The following is a 16,957-nucleotide window of genomic DNA, read 5'->3' on the forward strand; positions in this document are numbered from 1 at the left end:
CTGAAGGTTTCCAGCTGGGCGTGTATGTTGTGACATCACTATGTCCATAGTGAGGTGCCCCTCCCCCTGTTCCCTCCACCCCCCCTCCCCCTGCTGCCCTTGTGTGTTCGAGGCTAGTGTAATAGTTTAAATAACGTTGGATAAAGTGTAAGCCTCAGAGAGCTGAGTAACCCAGTCTATCAAAGTCTTGCTACAGATCGTTCCCCTGGGTCAAATTGGCTTTCCGAACATATGATATCTAATCCGTGCTATTGATTTTCTGCAATTCACTGGAGTATATTGGCTTTATTTTAGGTGCCTCGCTTTCAGGTGACCTTGCAGCACCAATCGCTAAGTTCAAACCCCGTGGGACCTCATATGATCTTCAGCTAAACCTTAACAAATGAGGCAACAGCCTGAATGTCACAGCAGAGATGTCAATATTTCCCGTCATTTTAAGTAATGGAGAACCTGACGTGAGCCCAGAAACAAAGCCCCCTATATTTCACTTTCTCCATTGCTCCACACACCCACGTTCTACCCTACATACTTGAGATCATCCATAACTCTGCTGCCCCGTGTCCTAACTCGCACCAAGTCCCGCTCACCCATCACCCCCTGTGCTCGCTGACCTACGTTGGCTCCCGGTTAAGCAACATTTCGATTTCAAAATTCTCATCCCTGTTTACAAATCCCTCCATGGCCTCACCCCTCCCTATCTCTGTAATCTCCACCAGCCGCACAACCTCCGTGCCCACCCCCTCCCCCCCCGAGATCTCTGCACTCCTCTAATTCTGCCCTCTTGAGCATCCCTGATTATAAATCGCTCAACCATCGGTGGCCATGCCTTCTGTTGCCTGGGCCCCAAGCTCTGGAACTCCCTGCCTAAACCTCTCCGCCTTTCTACCTCTCTCTTTCCTCCTTCAAGGCGCTCCTTAATATCTACCTATTTGACCAAGCTTTTGGTCACCTGTTCTAATATCTCCTTATGCAGTTCGGTGTCAATTTTTGTTTGATTTATAACACTCCTGTTAAATGCCTTGCAACGTTTCACTACATTAAGGTTGAGCAGGTTGGGCCTATACCCATTGGAGTTTAGAAGAATGAGAGGTGATCTTATTGAAACATATAAGATTCTGAGGGGGCTTGACAGGGTAGATACAGGGAGAATGTTTCCCCTCATGGGGGAATCTAGAATGAGGGAGCATAGTTTCAGAATAAGGGGTCGCCCATTTAAGACGATAATGAGCTGTGGAGGCTGGGTTATTGAATATATTTAAGGTGGAGAGAGACAGATTTTTGAACTATAGGAGAGTCGGAGGTTATGGGGAACTAGCAGGGAAGTGGAGTTGAGGCTAAGATCAGATCAGCCATGATCTTACTGAATGGCGGAGCAGGCTCGAGGGGCCGAATGGCCGACTCCTGCTCCTATTTCTTATGTTCTTATGTTAAAGGTGCTATAAAAATACCGTTGTTGTGTTGAATCCCACCACTGCTTTGAAGCAGTTTACAGGAGCTCCGTGCAATTAGCCACAAGAGGCAGTGTCCCAACTCAATGAGTGACTGATCTCAATGATGCCGCTGTCATGAACAGAGTAGACTGAGGGGGTGGCCTACTAGAGGTCCTCGAAATTAAGAAGTGGTTTGATAACGTGGAGAACATGGTTCCAATTAAGCGGTAGTCCAAAACTAGTTTAAGATAGACATCAATAAATCCAACAGAGAATTCAGGAGAAACCTCTTTACCCAGAGAGTGGTGAGAATGTGGAACTCGCTGCCACAGGGAGTGGTTGAGGTGAATAGTATCGATACATTTAAGGGGAAGCTGGATAAACACATGAGGGGAAAGGAATAGAAGGATATGGTGATGGGGTGAGATGGAGAGGGGTGGGAGGGGGCTGGTGTGGAGCATAAACCCCGGCATAGGGCCAGATGGCCTGTTTCTGTGCTGCAAATGCTACGTCTGTATGTAACATGGGGAAGAGAGTCTGAGAGGAGACGTAAGAACATAAGAATTCGGAGCAGGAGTAGGCCATTCGGACCCTCGAGCCTGCTCCGCCATTCAATGTGATCATGGCAGATCAGCGACCTCAACTCCACGTTCCTGCACTGTCCCCATATCCTTCCATTCCCTCTGTTGGAGGCCAAACTCTCCGACAGCGAGTGATGGAGAATCACAGGGAGTGGTTGAGGCGAATTGCTTAGATGTGTTTAAGGGGAAGCTAGAGAGAGGTTCATGAGGGAGAAAGGAATAGAAGGATATGTTGATAGAGTGAGGTGACCTGGCACTTTTCCCAGCAGTTAGTATAGAAGTCTGGGAAACGTCGACAAAGAAACATATAAAATAGGTGCAGGAGCAGGCCATTCGACCCTTCGAGCCTGCACCGCCATTCAATAAGATCATGGCTGATCATGCAACCTCAGTACCCCATCCCAGCCTTCTCTCCATATCCCCTGGTCCCTTTAGCCGTAAGGGCCACATCTAACTTCCTTTTGAATGTATCCAACGAACTGGACTCAACAACTTGCTGTGCACTCTGGAGTGGAAGTGCTGTGTGTGGAGCTCAGAATCAAAAGATGATTGCAGTGGGAGAAAAATAGACGATCACTTGCCAAAACAAGATAAGCGTTGAACTGAGTGACATACTTTCCATTGGGAGAACATTTAGATTCGCAGTTGGCTCGGGTAAGAAGGCCAGTTATAAACCGCACATCCATAAGAAATAAGAGCAGGAGTAGGCCATTCGGCCCCTCGAGCCTGCTTCCATTCAATACGATCATAGAAACATAGAAATTTACAGCACAGAAGGAGGCCATTCCGGCCCATCGTGTCCCCGCCGGCCGACAAAGAGCCACACGGCCCTCGATCAGCAACCCTGAAGGTTACATATAAACCTATGAACAATGACGGAAAGGTAAAGAGCACCCAGACCAACCAGTCCGCCCCACACAACTGCGACACCCCTTATACTGAAACATTCTACACTCCACCCCAACCGGAGCCATGTGATCGCCTGGGAGAGGCAAAAACCAGATTAAAAACCCAGACCAATTGGGGGGGAAAAAATCTGGGAAAATTCCTCATGGCTGATCTGATCTTGGGCTAAGCACAAGTAAGCAAGGACTGCACAGAGAATGGCAATTGCTACAACATTAGTGTTACATACAACGTTACAGCACAGAAATGGGCCATTCGACCCAGCAGGTCCGTGCCGATGTTTATGCCCCACACCAGTCCCCTCCCACTCCTCTTCATCTCACCCCATCACCATATTCTCCTATTCCTTTCTCCCGCATGTAACTTCCCCTTCGATGCACCTATACTATTCGCTTCAACTACTCCGTGTGGTTGTGAGTTCCACATTCTCACCACGCTCTGATTAAAGAGGTTTCTTCTGAACAACATATGGAATTAGTTGGTGACAACCTTGTATTTATGGCCCTTAGTTTTGGGCTCCCTGTCCCCAACTAGTGGAAGCTATGTCTTCATAATTTTGAACACCTGTATTAAAACTCCCCCTAGCCTTCTCTGCTCCAAGGAGAACAATCCCAGCTTCTCCAGTCTCTCCGCATAACTGAAGTCCCTCATCCCCGGTACTATGTTAGTCACTCTCCTCACTACCCTCTCCAAGGCCTTGACATATTTCCTAAAGTGTTGATGGAATCATTTGTTCATAGTTCAAAGGGATCATTTGTTTGAACATTGAGGGTGCTTGTGTTTGTTTAAGATATCAGCTGTGGCTCAGTGGGCAGCACTCTCGCCTCTGAGTCAGAAGGTTGCGGGTTCAAGTCCCATCCAGGGACTTGAGCACATAAATCTAGGCTGACACTCCCAGTGCAGTGCTGAGGGAGCGCCGCACTGTCGGAGGTGTCGACTTTCAGATGAGATGTTAAACCGAGGCCCCGTTTTCCCTCTCAGGTGGCCGTAAAAGATCCCATGGCACTATTCCGAAGAGCAGGGGAGTTATCCCTGGTGTCCTGGGGCCAATATTTATCCTAAATCAATAGATTATCTGGTCATGATCACATATTTTCTATTGGCAGAACATTTAGATCCATAATTAGCTTGGGTAAGAAGACCAGATATAAACCACACACCCATAAGGTAATAAGAAATAAGCCATTTGGTCCCTCGAGCCTGTTCCGTCATTCAGTAAGCGCTGTGCCCAAATTGGCTGCCGCGTTTCCCTACATTACAACAGTGGCTACCCTTCAAAAAGTACTTCATTAGCTGTAAAAACGCTTTGGGACGTCCGGTGGTCATCCCACAGGCGCTATATGAATGCAAGTCTTCTCTTTCGCTCTTTAGGCTTCATTGCCGCGGACATCAAAGGAACGGGGTCGTGGACCCAGCTGTACCTGATCACCGACTACCACGAGAATGGATCGCTGTACGACTACTTGAAGTCCACGACCCTGGACACCAAGGCCATGCTGAAGCTGGCCTACTCCACCGTCAGCGGGCTGTGCCACCTGCACACGGAGATCTTCGGCACCCAGGGAAAGCCCGCCATTGCCCACCGCGACCTCAAAAGCAAAAACATCTTGGTGAAGAAAAACGGCATGTGTTGCATCGCTGACTTGGGCCTGGCTGTCAAGTTTATCAGGTGAGTCACGGACCTTAAACGCCACAAACCCTCAGCTTTTTGCTGGTTTCCCATTATCCCCCGCCCCCCCCACCGCCCCCTTCCTTTCCTCAAGATGCCAGCCTCCCAATTGGTGCACAGACCCACGGGTGCATCGTAAACCACTTCACCACCAGTGACTATTATTTGATTCTTGTACACAGGGTCGGGTCTAATTGAGGTCTTTACAATTCTGGAAGGTTTTGATAAGAGCAGACACAGAGGGGCCGTGAAATTCCAGCGCCCCCTGGTCGGGGGTGGTAACCTTTCCCAGGCCGGACTTTCCTGCGCCAGGCACGGAAGTCCCGCCCGGAAGTGAAATTGGGGGGTTACCGCCCCTCACAGGAAGTGGAACGCAGTGTCGCGCACTCCACTTCCTCTCGGGGTGGGGCATTACCTGAACGAGGGTCAGGGTTCTGGGTGGCCTCTCTGCCTGTGCCGACACCTTCCACGGGCCCTCCCCTTCCGTTAAAAGGGAGAGACAGCCGCTGGCTCTGCAGGCCCTTTGAAGGCCTCCACTGGGGCCACCAGGGCTAAGAGGTTGCCTTGACCGCAACCCGGTACCGAAATGGAGTGCCGGTCTTGCAGGGCGTGTATTTGTTTTTCACTCTACCCTGATTCTTTGACCTTGGAACTTATGGGAGAACAGGGCAACACGTGGCACACAAAATTTAGGCTTAGCCCAGTGTCAGTTTTATTACGCAGAAAAAACTAACCAAAACTACAGAACTAGACTTCTGAGAGAAATCAACTGAAGACATACAATCACCTTTCCTGGTTGTAGCTTGTAAGTTCATGGTTGTTGGTTCCGTGACTGGTTGGTTCTTCTTCTGGCCGTTCTCTGCAGTGCTGTTCCTTCCGTGTACGTTCCGTAATACATGTCCTTCTGTCTGTTCTTCTTACATGTCCTCCTTTCGACTTTTGTCCAACTGCTGTGTTGAACTCTTTCTAGCTTCCATATTTATATCCATGTTTTGACTGATCTCCCGCCACTGCGGTTTCTGATAAAGTGTTTGTATCGATACGTTGCTTTGTGGTGATCCTGGTTGATTGACTGCAATGATGGACTCAGCTGTTCCCACTTTGCACACAGAGTCTGCGAGACTCAAAATGACTCCCCATCTTAATACCTCGTTGCCCAAAAATATGCACCTGTGGTGATTCCTTCATTGTCCGGTCCTTTTGCAGACTTGGCATCTCCAGTGAGCTTGTTTTCCCACCCTGGCCAATCAAGTTCAGGGCCTCATGTAACAACTCCATTGTTGTTATGCATAAAGTCAGTTTTGGTCCCTGACCACAGAGTGTCCTTAATCGGGGTGAGTCACCACCGACCCTAAGGCTGGCGCCTTTTTGCTCCCACTGTCCAGTTTAATTCCAAAAGCTTTTATTAAATTCCAAAAGCTTGTATTAATCAGTTTTTAGTTCATGGTCTCCTTCTGTGCTTTTCTGAAGATTAGTAACCTTACAGTCTGCACCATCACGGCACGGACTCCGCCAAATCCGTGGACAACGGCCTCAACCAGTGAGCGCACCTCCGCTTTAACTTCTGCCTAGCTCGCGACCCGCAAGGCTGGCGCTAACCGGCGAAAGTAGGCCGCTGTGGTTGGAGGGGGCAAAAAGGGATTGCCGTGCACGGTGATGACGTCATCACTGGAGGTGTAGTGGCCCGGGGGCGCTCACGGCGGGTGGGGGGGTGGGGGGAGGGAGGGGGGCGGTACTACTGCTTTCATGTCTCCGCTAATTCCCGGCAGGAGTGTCGGTCGGGTGAGAAGTCCAGTCCGGAGAGCACAGGCGGTAAACATTCTCCGAGTTCCTGTACCAGCTGCCTGGATGCATGGGAGGTCCCCTCAGAATGGGGAGGTGGGGGAGAGGAGGGTGGGGTCAGCTGATTTTCCACCCCTCACTGTTGGAGAGTTTGGTCTCCTCTCACCTATTTTAAGTTGAACCTATAAATCAAGTGCCCCCTTCTTAAAGGAGCACTAAAACCAACAAATTAAAAATAATTTTTATTAACAATAAACGGTGAATGGGGATCTTTCAACTATTTTGAGTTTAAAATCAAGTACCCCCTTTTTAGAAGGGCACTAGAATCCATAAATCCAAATTAACGGGAACTTTATCAAATTAAATTAAACTCATGTTCCCGGGGGTGATGATGCACTCCAGTCCCTCCGGTGCCCACCTCTCGCAAAAGGCCACGAGCTTACCGATGGATGGTCTCCTCTCAGACTCTCTTCCCCGTGTTATGCACACACAAAGGGCCCAAGTTTCCACATGATTCGCGCCTGATTTTTAGGAGCAACTGGTGGAGAACGGACTATTTTAGAAATCGCAATTCTCCACATTTTTTTTTCTGCAGTTCTAGTCAGGTAGAACAGTTCTAGTTTAGAACAGAATTTTTTCTTCAAAAGGGGGCGTGTCCGGCCACTGACGCCTGATTTGAAAGTTTCCACAGTGAAAATGTACTCAAACTAAAGTAGAATGGTGCCAGTGAAGATTTTTGTAGAACTGAAAAAACCTGCTCTACACATTAAAAAATCAGGCGCAGGTTACAAATTAGGCGTCCAGAACGAGGTGGGGGGGAAGGGAACTCATTAAATTTGACAATAAATCCTTATTTATACTTCTACAAATATTATACAAATAAATCCAACCTGAATAAACATTTATAAGCCAAGAAAAGATTAAATAAACCATCTTCCTACCTGTGTGAAAGTGCTTCAGATCAAGCCAGGGAAAATTCTGCAGCCGTTCGTGCTGCTGAGGCGAGGGAGGGGAGAAGAGAGAGAGTGAGAGGGGAGGGAGGGGAGAGAGGGAGGGAGAGAGAGAGAGAGGGAGGGAGGGAGGGAGAGAGGGGAGGGAGAGAGGGAGAGAGAGAGAGAGGGGAGGGAGGGAGAGAGAGGGGGGGGAGGGAGGGAGAGAGAGAGAGAGAGAGGGGAGGGAGGGAGAGAGAGAGAGAGGGGAGGGAGGGAGAGAGAGGGAAGAGGGAGAGGGGAGGGAGGGAGGGAGGGAGAGAGAGGGGAGGGAGGGAGGTAGAGAGAGGGAGAGAGAGAGGGAGGGGGGGAGGGGAGGGGGGGGTCGGGGAGCAGGCCTCGGGTCGGGGCGGGGGGGGGGTGGAGAGTGGGTCTCGGGTCTCTGTCGGGGCGGGGGGGGGGGGGCGGGAGAGCGGGTGTCGGGGCGGGGCGGCGGGGGGGGAGCGGGGTCGGGGCGGGGAGCGGGTCTCGGGTGTCGGCTCTCGGTTGGGGCGGGGGGGAGAGCGGGTCTCGGGTCTCTGTCGGGGCCGGGGGGGGGTGGAGAGCAGGTGTCGGGTCGGGGCGGAGGGGGGGAAGCGGGTCTCGGGTGTCGGGTCTCGGTCGGGGCGGGGGGGGGAGCGGGTCTCGGGGCGGGGGGGGAAGCGGGTCTCGGGTGTCGGGTCTCGGTCGGGGCGGGGGGGGGAGCGGGTCTCGGGTCTCGGTCGGGGCGGGGGGGAAGCGGGTGTCGGGTCTCGGTCGGGGCGGGGGGGGGAGCGGGTCTCGGGTCTCTGTCGGGGCGGGGGGGGGGGAAGAGCGGGTGTCGGGGCGGGGGGGGGGGGAGCGGGTCTCGGGTGTCGGGTCTCGGTCGGGGCGGTGGGGGGGAGCGGGTCTCGGGTCTGGTCGGGCGGGGGGGGGGGAAGCGGGTGTCGGGTCGGGTCGGCGGGGGGTGGGAGCGAGTGTCGGGTCTGGTCGGGTGGGGAGCAGGAGCTGGCCGTGGGAGGAGCCTCATTCACACAGCCCCAGTGAGGCCATTGGGCCAGGGCTAGGGGCTGTGTGCTTCGGGCCCCTCCCACACAGTTCGGCGCCTGGAGCTACTGCACTTGCGTGCCCACTGCAGCGCGCATGTGCAGAGGTCCCGGCACTGTTTTCAGCGCAGGGACCTGGCTCCGCCCCCCCACAGCTCGTGCCGGCTGCGCCGAGTGCCACAGGACCTGTAAGTAGGTGGAGAATACCGAGGATTTTTTTAGGCGCCGTTTTAGGCGCGAAAAACGGGCGCCCAGCTCGGAGGGGCGCCCGTTTTTTTCTTGTGGAAACTTGGGCCCATAGAGTTTACAGCACGGAAACGGGCCATTCGACCCAACTGCCTGGTGTTTATGTTCCACACCAACCTTCTCCCTCCCTGTTTCCCTCTAACCCTACCAGCATATCATAGAACAGTACAGCACTGAAGGAGGCCATTCGGCCCATCCAGTTTGCTCTTTCGAACAGCAATCCAGATAGTCCCACTCCCCCCGCTCTTTTCTCATAGCCCTGCAATTTTATTTCTCCTTCAAATATTTATCCAAATTCCCTTTTGAAGGCCACGGTTGAATCTGTATCCGGCACCCCATCAGGCCATGCGTTCCAAATCCTAACCCCGTCATCATCATCATCATAGGCAGTCCCTCGGAATCGAGGAAGACTTGCTTCCGCTCCCAAAGTGATGTTCTCTGGTGGCTGAACAGTCCAATACGAGAGCCACAGACTCTGTCACAGGTGGGACAGATATTCGTCGAGTGAAGGGGTGGGTGGGGCTGGTTTGCCGCGCGCTCCTTCCGCTGTCTGCGCTTGACCTCTTCGTGCTCTTTGCATCGAGACTCGAAGAACTCAGCGCCCTCCCGGATGCACTTCCTCCACTTAGGGCGGTCTTTGGCCAGGGACTCCCAGGTGTCAGTGGTGATGTCGCACTTTATCAGGGAGGCTTTGAGGGTGTCTTTGTAAAGTTTCCGCTACCCATCTTTGGCTTGTTTACCGTGAAGGAGCTCCGCATAAAGCATTTGCTTTGGGAGTCTCGTATCTGGCACAAGCTGCATAAAAAAGGATCCCCCTCGTGTCGCCATTCTATTCAGCCGCCTATTCCTTTCTCCCTCATGTAATTATTGAGCTTCTCCGTAACAGCACTGATGCCGAAGTGCGATCTCCTTCTTGCAGTAGCCACCGAACCCCTTTGTCAAGTCGCGTTTCTGACTCCGGCTTCAGTCTGCATCTACACTGTGACTGCAGTTAGAATGGGTGTAAACCTGGTGCGCTTCTCCTCCTGATACTGTGAATTGGTTGCTTGACATTCTCTCTGATAAATCGATTAAATCTACTGGAAAGAGGGACATTTAAAAAAAAAAAATTATCATTGTCAGTGTAATGAGAAGTGAACCAGGGAAAATGATGAGGCATGGAATACAAGGGGGTATGATTAAGACGTTTTGCAGATGGTACAAAAAGTCGGCTGTGTGATTGATAATGAGGAAGAAAGCTGCGGACTGCAGGAAGATATCACTGAACCGGTCAGGTGGGCGGAACAGTGGCAAATGGAATTCAATCTGGAGAAGTGTGAGGTAATGTATTCGGGGAGGGCTAACAAGGCAAGGGAATACACATTAAATGGTAGGACACTGAGAAGTGTAGAGGAACAAAGGGATCTTGGACTACATGTCCACAGATCCCTGAAGGTAGCAGACCAGGTAGGATAAGGTGGTTAAGAAGGCATATGGAATACTTGCCTTTATTAGCCGAGGCATAGAATACAAGAGCAGGGAGGTTATGCTTGAACTGTATGAAACACTGGTTAGGTCACAGCTGGAGTACTGCGTGCAGTTCTGGTCACCACATTACAGGAAGGATGTGATTGCACCAGAGAGGGTACAAAGGAGATTTACGAGTTTGTTGCGTGGACTGGAGAATTTTAGCAATGAGGAAAGATTGGATAGGCTGGGGTTGATTTCTCTAGAACAGAGGAGGCTGAGGGGAGACCTTATTGAGGTGTATAAAATTATGAGGGGCTTAGATAGAGTGAATAGGAAGGACCTATTTCCCCAAGCAGAGAGGCCAACAATCAGGGGGCATAGATTAAAAGTCATTAGTCTAGAGGGTATTTGAGGGGAAATTCCTTCAACCAGTGGTGGGGGTCTGGAACTCACTGCCTGAAAGGATGGTAGAGGCAGAAACCCTCAGCACATTTAAGAAGTACCTGGATGTGCACCTGAAGTGCCGTAACCTACAGGGCTACGGACCTAGAGCTGGAAAGTGGGATTAGGCTGGATAGCTCTTTGTCGGCTGGCACGGACACGATGGGTCAAAATGGCCTCCTTCCATGCTGTAAATCTCTATTCAATTCAATTATTAACAATCTCTCCCTTCCTCCATAGTGACACGAATGAAGTGGACATACCCCTCAACACCCGGGTAGGCACCAAGCGTTACATGGCTCCAGAGGTGTTGGATGAAAGTCTCAACCGGAACCATTTCCAATCGTACATCATGGCAGACATGTACAGCTTCGGCCTGATCCTTTGGGAGATAGCACGACGTTGCGTGTCTGTAGGTAAGGCTGTCCTGTGTCTCCTGTTGTATGCGTACCAAAACGCAGGTTGCCCAGAAAAGACTCCGTGGATATTTTTGTTCGGCAGCAACAACAACTTGTGTTTAAATAACGCTGCTAATGCAGTAAAACATCTCAAAGTGCTTCACGGGAACGATTATCAAAAACAACATTCGATTCCAAGCCACATAAGCTTGGACAAAGGACTAGGTTTTTCAGGAGCACCTTAACGTAAAAAATAGGTGCAGGTGTAGGCCATCCGGCCCTTCGAGCCTGCACCACCATTCAATATGATCATGGCTGATCATGCAATTTCGGTACCCCATTACTGCTTTCTCTCCATACCCCTTGATTCCTTTCCGTAAGGGCCACATCTGACCCTTTTGAATATATCTAACGAACTGTCCTCAACAACTTTCTGTGGTAGAGAATTCCACAGGTTCACAATTCTCTGAGTGAAGAAGTTTCTCCTCATCTCGGTCCTAAATGGCTTGCCCCTTATCCTTAGACTGTGACCCCAGGTTCTGGACTTCCCCAACATCGGGAACATTCTTCCTGCATCTAACCTGTCCAGCCCGTCATAATTTTATATGTTTCTATGAGATCCCCTCTCATTCTTCTAAACTCCAGTGAATATAAGCCTAGTCGATCCAGTCTTTCTTCATATGTCAGTCTTGCCATCCCGGGAATCAGTCCGGTGAACCTTCGCTGCATTCCCTCAATAGCAAGAATGTCCTCCGAAAGAAGGACAGAGAGACAGAGAGGTTTAGCGCAGGGAGTTCCAGAGCTTGGGGCCCAGGCAACTGAAGGCACGGCCACCAATGGTGGAGCGATTATAAACAGGGATGCTCAAGAATCCAGAATTGGAGGGACACAGAGATCTCGCAGGGCAACAGGACTGGAGGAGGTTACAGAAATAGGGAGGGGCGAACCCATGGAGGGTTTTGAAGCCGAGTGAGAATTTTAAAATCGAGACGTTGCCGGTATTAAGGGTTACGGAACCAAGGCAGGTGGATGGAGTTAAGATACAGATCAGCCACGATCGAATTGAATGGTGGAACAGCCTTTGGGAGGCCTACTCATGTTCCTATGATTATTTAATTATGTTTTTTGAGTTTTCAGTTTATTTGCAATGAATTGTGCAAAGTAGCTGAGGGAGTGGGGAATGGGAGGGGGCGCCATTCCTTTTCTGGCTCCCATGTTAGCTGACATTGTTAACGTTCTCTCTCCTCAGGTACTGTCCCCTTCTCCCTCAAATCTACCGCTCACCCATCACCCCCTGTGCTCACTGCCCCGTGTCCTAACTCGCACCGAGTCCCGCTCACCCATCACCCCCTGTACCCCGTGTCCTAACTCGCACCGAGTCCCGCTCACCCATCACCCCCTGTTCTCACTGACCCGTGTCCTAACTCGCACCGAGTCCCGCTCACCCATCACCCCCTGTTCTCGCTGCCCCGTGTCCTAACTCACACCGAGTCCCGCTCACCCATCACCCCCTGTGCTCACTGCCCCGTGTCCTAACTCGCACCAAGTCCCGCTCACCCATCACCCCCTGTTCTCGCTGCCCCGTGTCCTAACTCGTACCAAGTCCCGCTCACCCATCACCCCCTGTGCTCACTGCCCCGTGTCCTAACTCGCACCGAGTCCCGCTCACCCATCACCCCCTGTACCCCGTGTCCTAACTCGCACCGAGTCCCGCTCACCCATCACCCCCTGTTCTCGCTGCCCCGTGTCCTAACTCGCACCAAGTACCGCTAACCCATCACCCCCTGTGCTCACTGCCCCGTGTCCTAACTCACACCGAGTCCCGCTCACCCATCACCCCCTGTTCTCGCTGCCCCGTGTCCTAACTCGCACCGAGTCCCGCTCACCCATCACCCCCTGTTCTCGCTGCCCCGTGTCCTAACTCGCACCGAGTCCCCCTCACCCATCACCCCCTGTTCTCGCTGCCCCGTGTCCTAACTCGCACCGAGTCCCGCTCACCCATCACCCCCTGTTCTCGCTGCCCCGTGTCCTACCTCGCACCGAGTCCCGCTCACCCATCACCCCCTGTTCTCGCTGCCCCGTGTCCTAACTCGCACCGAGTCCCGCTCACCCATCACCCCCTGTTCTCGCTGCCCCGTGTCCTAACTCGCACCGAGTCCCGCTCACCCATCACCCCCTGTGCTCACTGACCCGTGTCCTAACTCGCACCAAGTCCCGCTCACCCATCACCCTCTGTGCTCGCTGCCCCGTGTCCTAACTCGCACCAAGTCCCGCTCACCCATCACCCCCTGTGCTCACTGCCCTACATTGGCTCCCGGTTAAGCAACACTTCGATTTCAAAATTCTCATCCTCCATTTTCAAATCCTTCAATGGTCCTCGCCCCACCTTATCTCTGTAATCTCCTCCAGCCCCACAACCCCCTCCCCCCCCACATGTCTGCGCTCCTCTAATTCTGCTCTCAGCTGCCTGATTATAATCGCTCAACCATTGGTGGCCGTGCCTTCTGAGGAAGTGGGAGCAAAATTTAGAGTTGTTTTAAAGAATGGATGCGAGTGTGTTGGGGGTTGAGTCTCAGCTTGTAAACTGGCTCAGAGAGGGGGAGAGGCGGGCAGAGAGAGGGGGAGAGGTGGGCAGAAAAGCGGAGAGGCGGGCAGAGAGAGGGGGAGGGGGAGAAAGAGGCAGAGTGAGGGGGAGAGAGAGCGGGAGAGTGAGGAGAAGTGGCGGGCAGAGAGGGAGGAGAGGCGGGCAGAGAGAGGCGGGAGAGTGGGAAAGAGAGGGGGAGGGGCGAGCAGAGTAAAGGGGAGAAGGAGGGGGAGAGAGAGGCAGGGAGAGAGGGGGAGAGCGAGGAGAAGTGGTGGGCAGAGAGAGGGGGACGAGCAGAGAGAGGGGGGAAGGCGGGCAGAGGGAGAGGGGCCGATGTGGGCAGAGGGAGGGGGGAAGAAGGGCAGAGGGAGAAGGGCCGAGGCGGGCAGAGGGAAGGGGGCCGAGGTGGGCAGAGGGAGGGGGGAAGAAGGGCAGAGGGAGAAGGGCCGAGGCGGGCAGAGGGAAGGGGGCCGAGGTGGGCAGAGGGAGGGGGGAAGAAGGGAAGTGGGAGAGGGTCCGAGGTGGGCAGAGGGAGGGAGAAGGTGGAGAGAGGGGCCAAGGCGGGCAGAGGGAGAGGGGCCGAGGCAGGCAGAGGGAGAGGGGAAGGTGGGTAGAGGGAGAGGGGCCGAGGCGGGCAGAGGGAGAGGGGCCGAGGGGGGAAAAAAGGAGGGGGAAGGCAGGCAGAGGGAGAGGGAAGGTGGGGAGAGGGGCTGAGGCGGGCCGAGGGAGGGGGAAGGCGGGCAGAGGAAGAGGGGCCGATTGCGGGTAGAGGGAGGGGTGAAGAAGGGAAGAGGGAGAGGGGCCGAGGCGGGCAGAGGGAGGGGAGAAGGCAGGCAGACGGAGAGGGGCCGAGGCAGGCAGAGGGAGGGGGGAAGGCGGGCAGAGGGAGAGGGACCGAGGCGGGCAGAGGGAGAGGGGCCGAGGCGGGCAGAGGGAGAGGGGCCGAGGTGGGCAGAGGGAGGGGGAAGGCGGGCAGAGGGAGAGGGGCCGATGTGGGCAGAGGGAGGGGGAAGGCGGGCAGAGGGAGAGGGACCGAGGCGGGCAGAGGGAGAGGGACCGAGGCGGGCAGAGGGAGAGGGGCCGAGGCGGGCAGAGGGAGAGGGGCCGAGGCGGGCAGAGGGAGAGGGGCCGAGGCGGGCAGAGAGAGGGGTGAAGAAGGGCAGAGGGAGAGGGGAAGGCGGGCAGAGGGAGGGAAAGGTGGGCAGAGGGAGGGGGAAGGCGGGCAGAGGGGGAGGGACCGAGGCGGGCAGAGGGAGGGGGAAGGCGGGAAGAAGGAGAGGGGCCGATTGCGGGTAGAGGGAGGGGTGAAGAAGGGAAGAGGGAGAGGGGCCGAGGCGGGCAGAGGGAGGGGAGAAGGCAGGCAGACGGAGAGGGGCCGAGGCAGGCAGAGGGAGGGGGGAAGGCGGGCAGAGGGAGAGGGGCAGAGGGAGAGGGAAAGGTGGGCAGAGGGAGAGGGAAAGGTGGGCAGAGGGAGGGGGAAAGGTGGGCAGAGGGAGAGGGACCGAGGTGGGCAGAGGGAGGGGGAAGGCGGGCAGAGGGAGAGGGGCCGATGTGGGCAGAGGGAGGGGGAAGGCGGGCAGAGGGAGAGGGGCCGATGTGGGCAGAGGGAGGGGGAAGGCGGGCAGAGGGAGAGGGACCGAGGCGGGCAGAGGGAGAGGGGCCGAGGCGGGCAGAGGGAGGGGGAAGGCGGGAAGAGGGAGAAGGGAAGGCGGGCAGAGGGAGAGGGAAGGCGGGCAGAGGGAGAGGGGCCGAGGCGGGCAGAGGGAGGGGGAAGGCGGGAAGAGGGAGAGGGGAAGGCGGGCAGAGGGAGAGGGGCCGATTGCGGGCAGAGGGAGGGAGAGGAACGAGCTGAGCCTTGTCCATCAGAGGGAGCTAATTGCGGGGCTGCGTTGAGCGTTTTACGGCTCGCAGTTAGCGACTGATGAGGAACGGCATAGAAACCAATAAACAGCTCGTGGCTGACTAAGTCGCAGCTGTAAAAATGTCACATGCCTATCTTTATTCGGGTGAGAATGTGCACGGTGGGCCAAGGCCAGCCGACAAGGCCACCTCCTGTCCTCACCGTGATAAATATAAACCATTCCAGTAACTGACATGTATTTTTAAGATGCGCGTTCCATTGCCAAGTTGCTGCTTGAAATGCCTGGAAATTGGCAGTCTGGCCCGGCCTAGTGGCGGATGACACGCTCAGTGCTGACAGGGCATCAATTTCTGGTTATGTTTCCCATTGTCCCTTTGAGATAAATATATGTGCAAGTACCCCTCTCTCTCTTGCCCGCAAGTCGGGATCGTTCTATGCTCCTTCTCTCCACCACCTCCCCCCCTCCCCCAACCCCCGTCCTTCAGTAACCCAGTGGGAGATGCCCGTCAGGCTGCTGAGAGACATACCACCAGGGGTTGAGGGGGTGGGAGGGAGAGCTGGGCTGCACCTGTTCCTACATCTGTTCGGAACAGTTGCTTTACAAACTGAGATTGGCATAACCTTGGGGGCGGGGCGGGGGGGTTGTGTCGTGCGCGCGAAACGCTGAGGGGATGGTGGAATTAGACAGAATGCATCTCGTGCTATGCCAACGCTGCGTGCGTTTCTGTCGACAGGCATAGTCGAAGAATACCAGCTCCCGTATCATGACCTGGTGCCCAGCGACCCGTCCTTCGAAGATATGAGGGAGGTTGTGTGCATCAAACGGCTGAGACCTTCGTTCCCCAATCGATGGACTAGTGATGAGGTACAGTGCAGGCTTGTTAAAGACTGGTATTGGGTGTGGAAATACCAACAGTGACGGGCTAGTCGTCGTCTTCATCTTCTTAGGCAGTCCCTCAAATCGAGGATGACTTGCTTCCATGCCAAAAAGGGATGAATTCAATGAGTTCATGGGTGTTTCAATGAAGAACCTAATATTCCAGGTCCCGGACTACATCCTGGAGGGTGGAAGATGCCTGTGTGTGGATTTTTTTAACGTGGGGTGGCCGTTGCACACCAGCCACCACACGGGCTTGACAGAGCTAGGTCTTGGTCCAGTGGCAAGGGTTAACCAAAATGACTGGAGACCTGCTCTGCTCGCACCAGTAATGCCCCTCAGTCCCTCAGAACCACAGTCCCTGTCACAGGTGGGACAGACAGAAAGGGAAAGGAGGGTGGGACAGGTTTGCTGCCTGCTCTTGGTTTCTGCATGCTCTCGGCGATGAGACTCGAGGTGCTCAGCGCCCTCCCGGATGCTCTTCCTCCGCTTAGGGCGGGCTTTGGCCAGGGACTCCCAGGTGTCGTTGGGGATGTTGCACTTTACCAGGGAGGCTTTGAGGGTGTCCTTGAAACGTTTCCTCTGCCCACCTGGGGCTCGCTTGCCGTGTAGGAGTTTTGAGTAGAGCGCTTGCTTTGGGAGTCTTGTGTCAGGCATGCGAACAATGTGGCCCGCCCAACGGAGCTGGTCGAGTGTTTCGATGATCCCCTTCTAAAAGTCCTGGTTTATTTGGCTTCATG

The 16,957-nt window shown here is 54.2% G+C and overlaps 1 protein-coding gene across 3 annotated transcripts in view; it reads left to right on the forward strand.

Moving 5' to 3' along the window:
* The window catches only part of bmpr1ba (bone morphogenetic protein receptor, type IBa), a 193,034-nt gene that overhangs the window by 165,551 nt on the left and 10,526 nt on the right, over positions 1 to 16,957 (forward strand). For all 3 annotated transcript variants that reach the window (XM_070872861.1, XM_070872875.1, XM_070872868.1), the window contains 3 exons: positions 4,289 to 4,586; positions 10,738 to 10,913; positions 16,075 to 16,205. In XM_070872861.1, coding sequence (XP_070728962.1) covers positions 4,289 to 4,586; positions 10,738 to 10,913; positions 16,075 to 16,205 — 605 coding nt within the window. The remainder of the gene's footprint in view (positions 1 to 4,288; positions 4,587 to 10,737; positions 10,914 to 16,074; positions 16,206 to 16,957) is intronic.

Source organism: Pristiophorus japonicus, chromosome 2, assembly GCF_044704955.1.
Source record: "Pristiophorus japonicus isolate sPriJap1 chromosome 2, sPriJap1.hap1, whole genome shotgun sequence".
Taxonomy (NCBI): Eukaryota; Metazoa; Chordata; class Chondrichthyes; family Pristiophoridae; genus Pristiophorus; species Pristiophorus japonicus.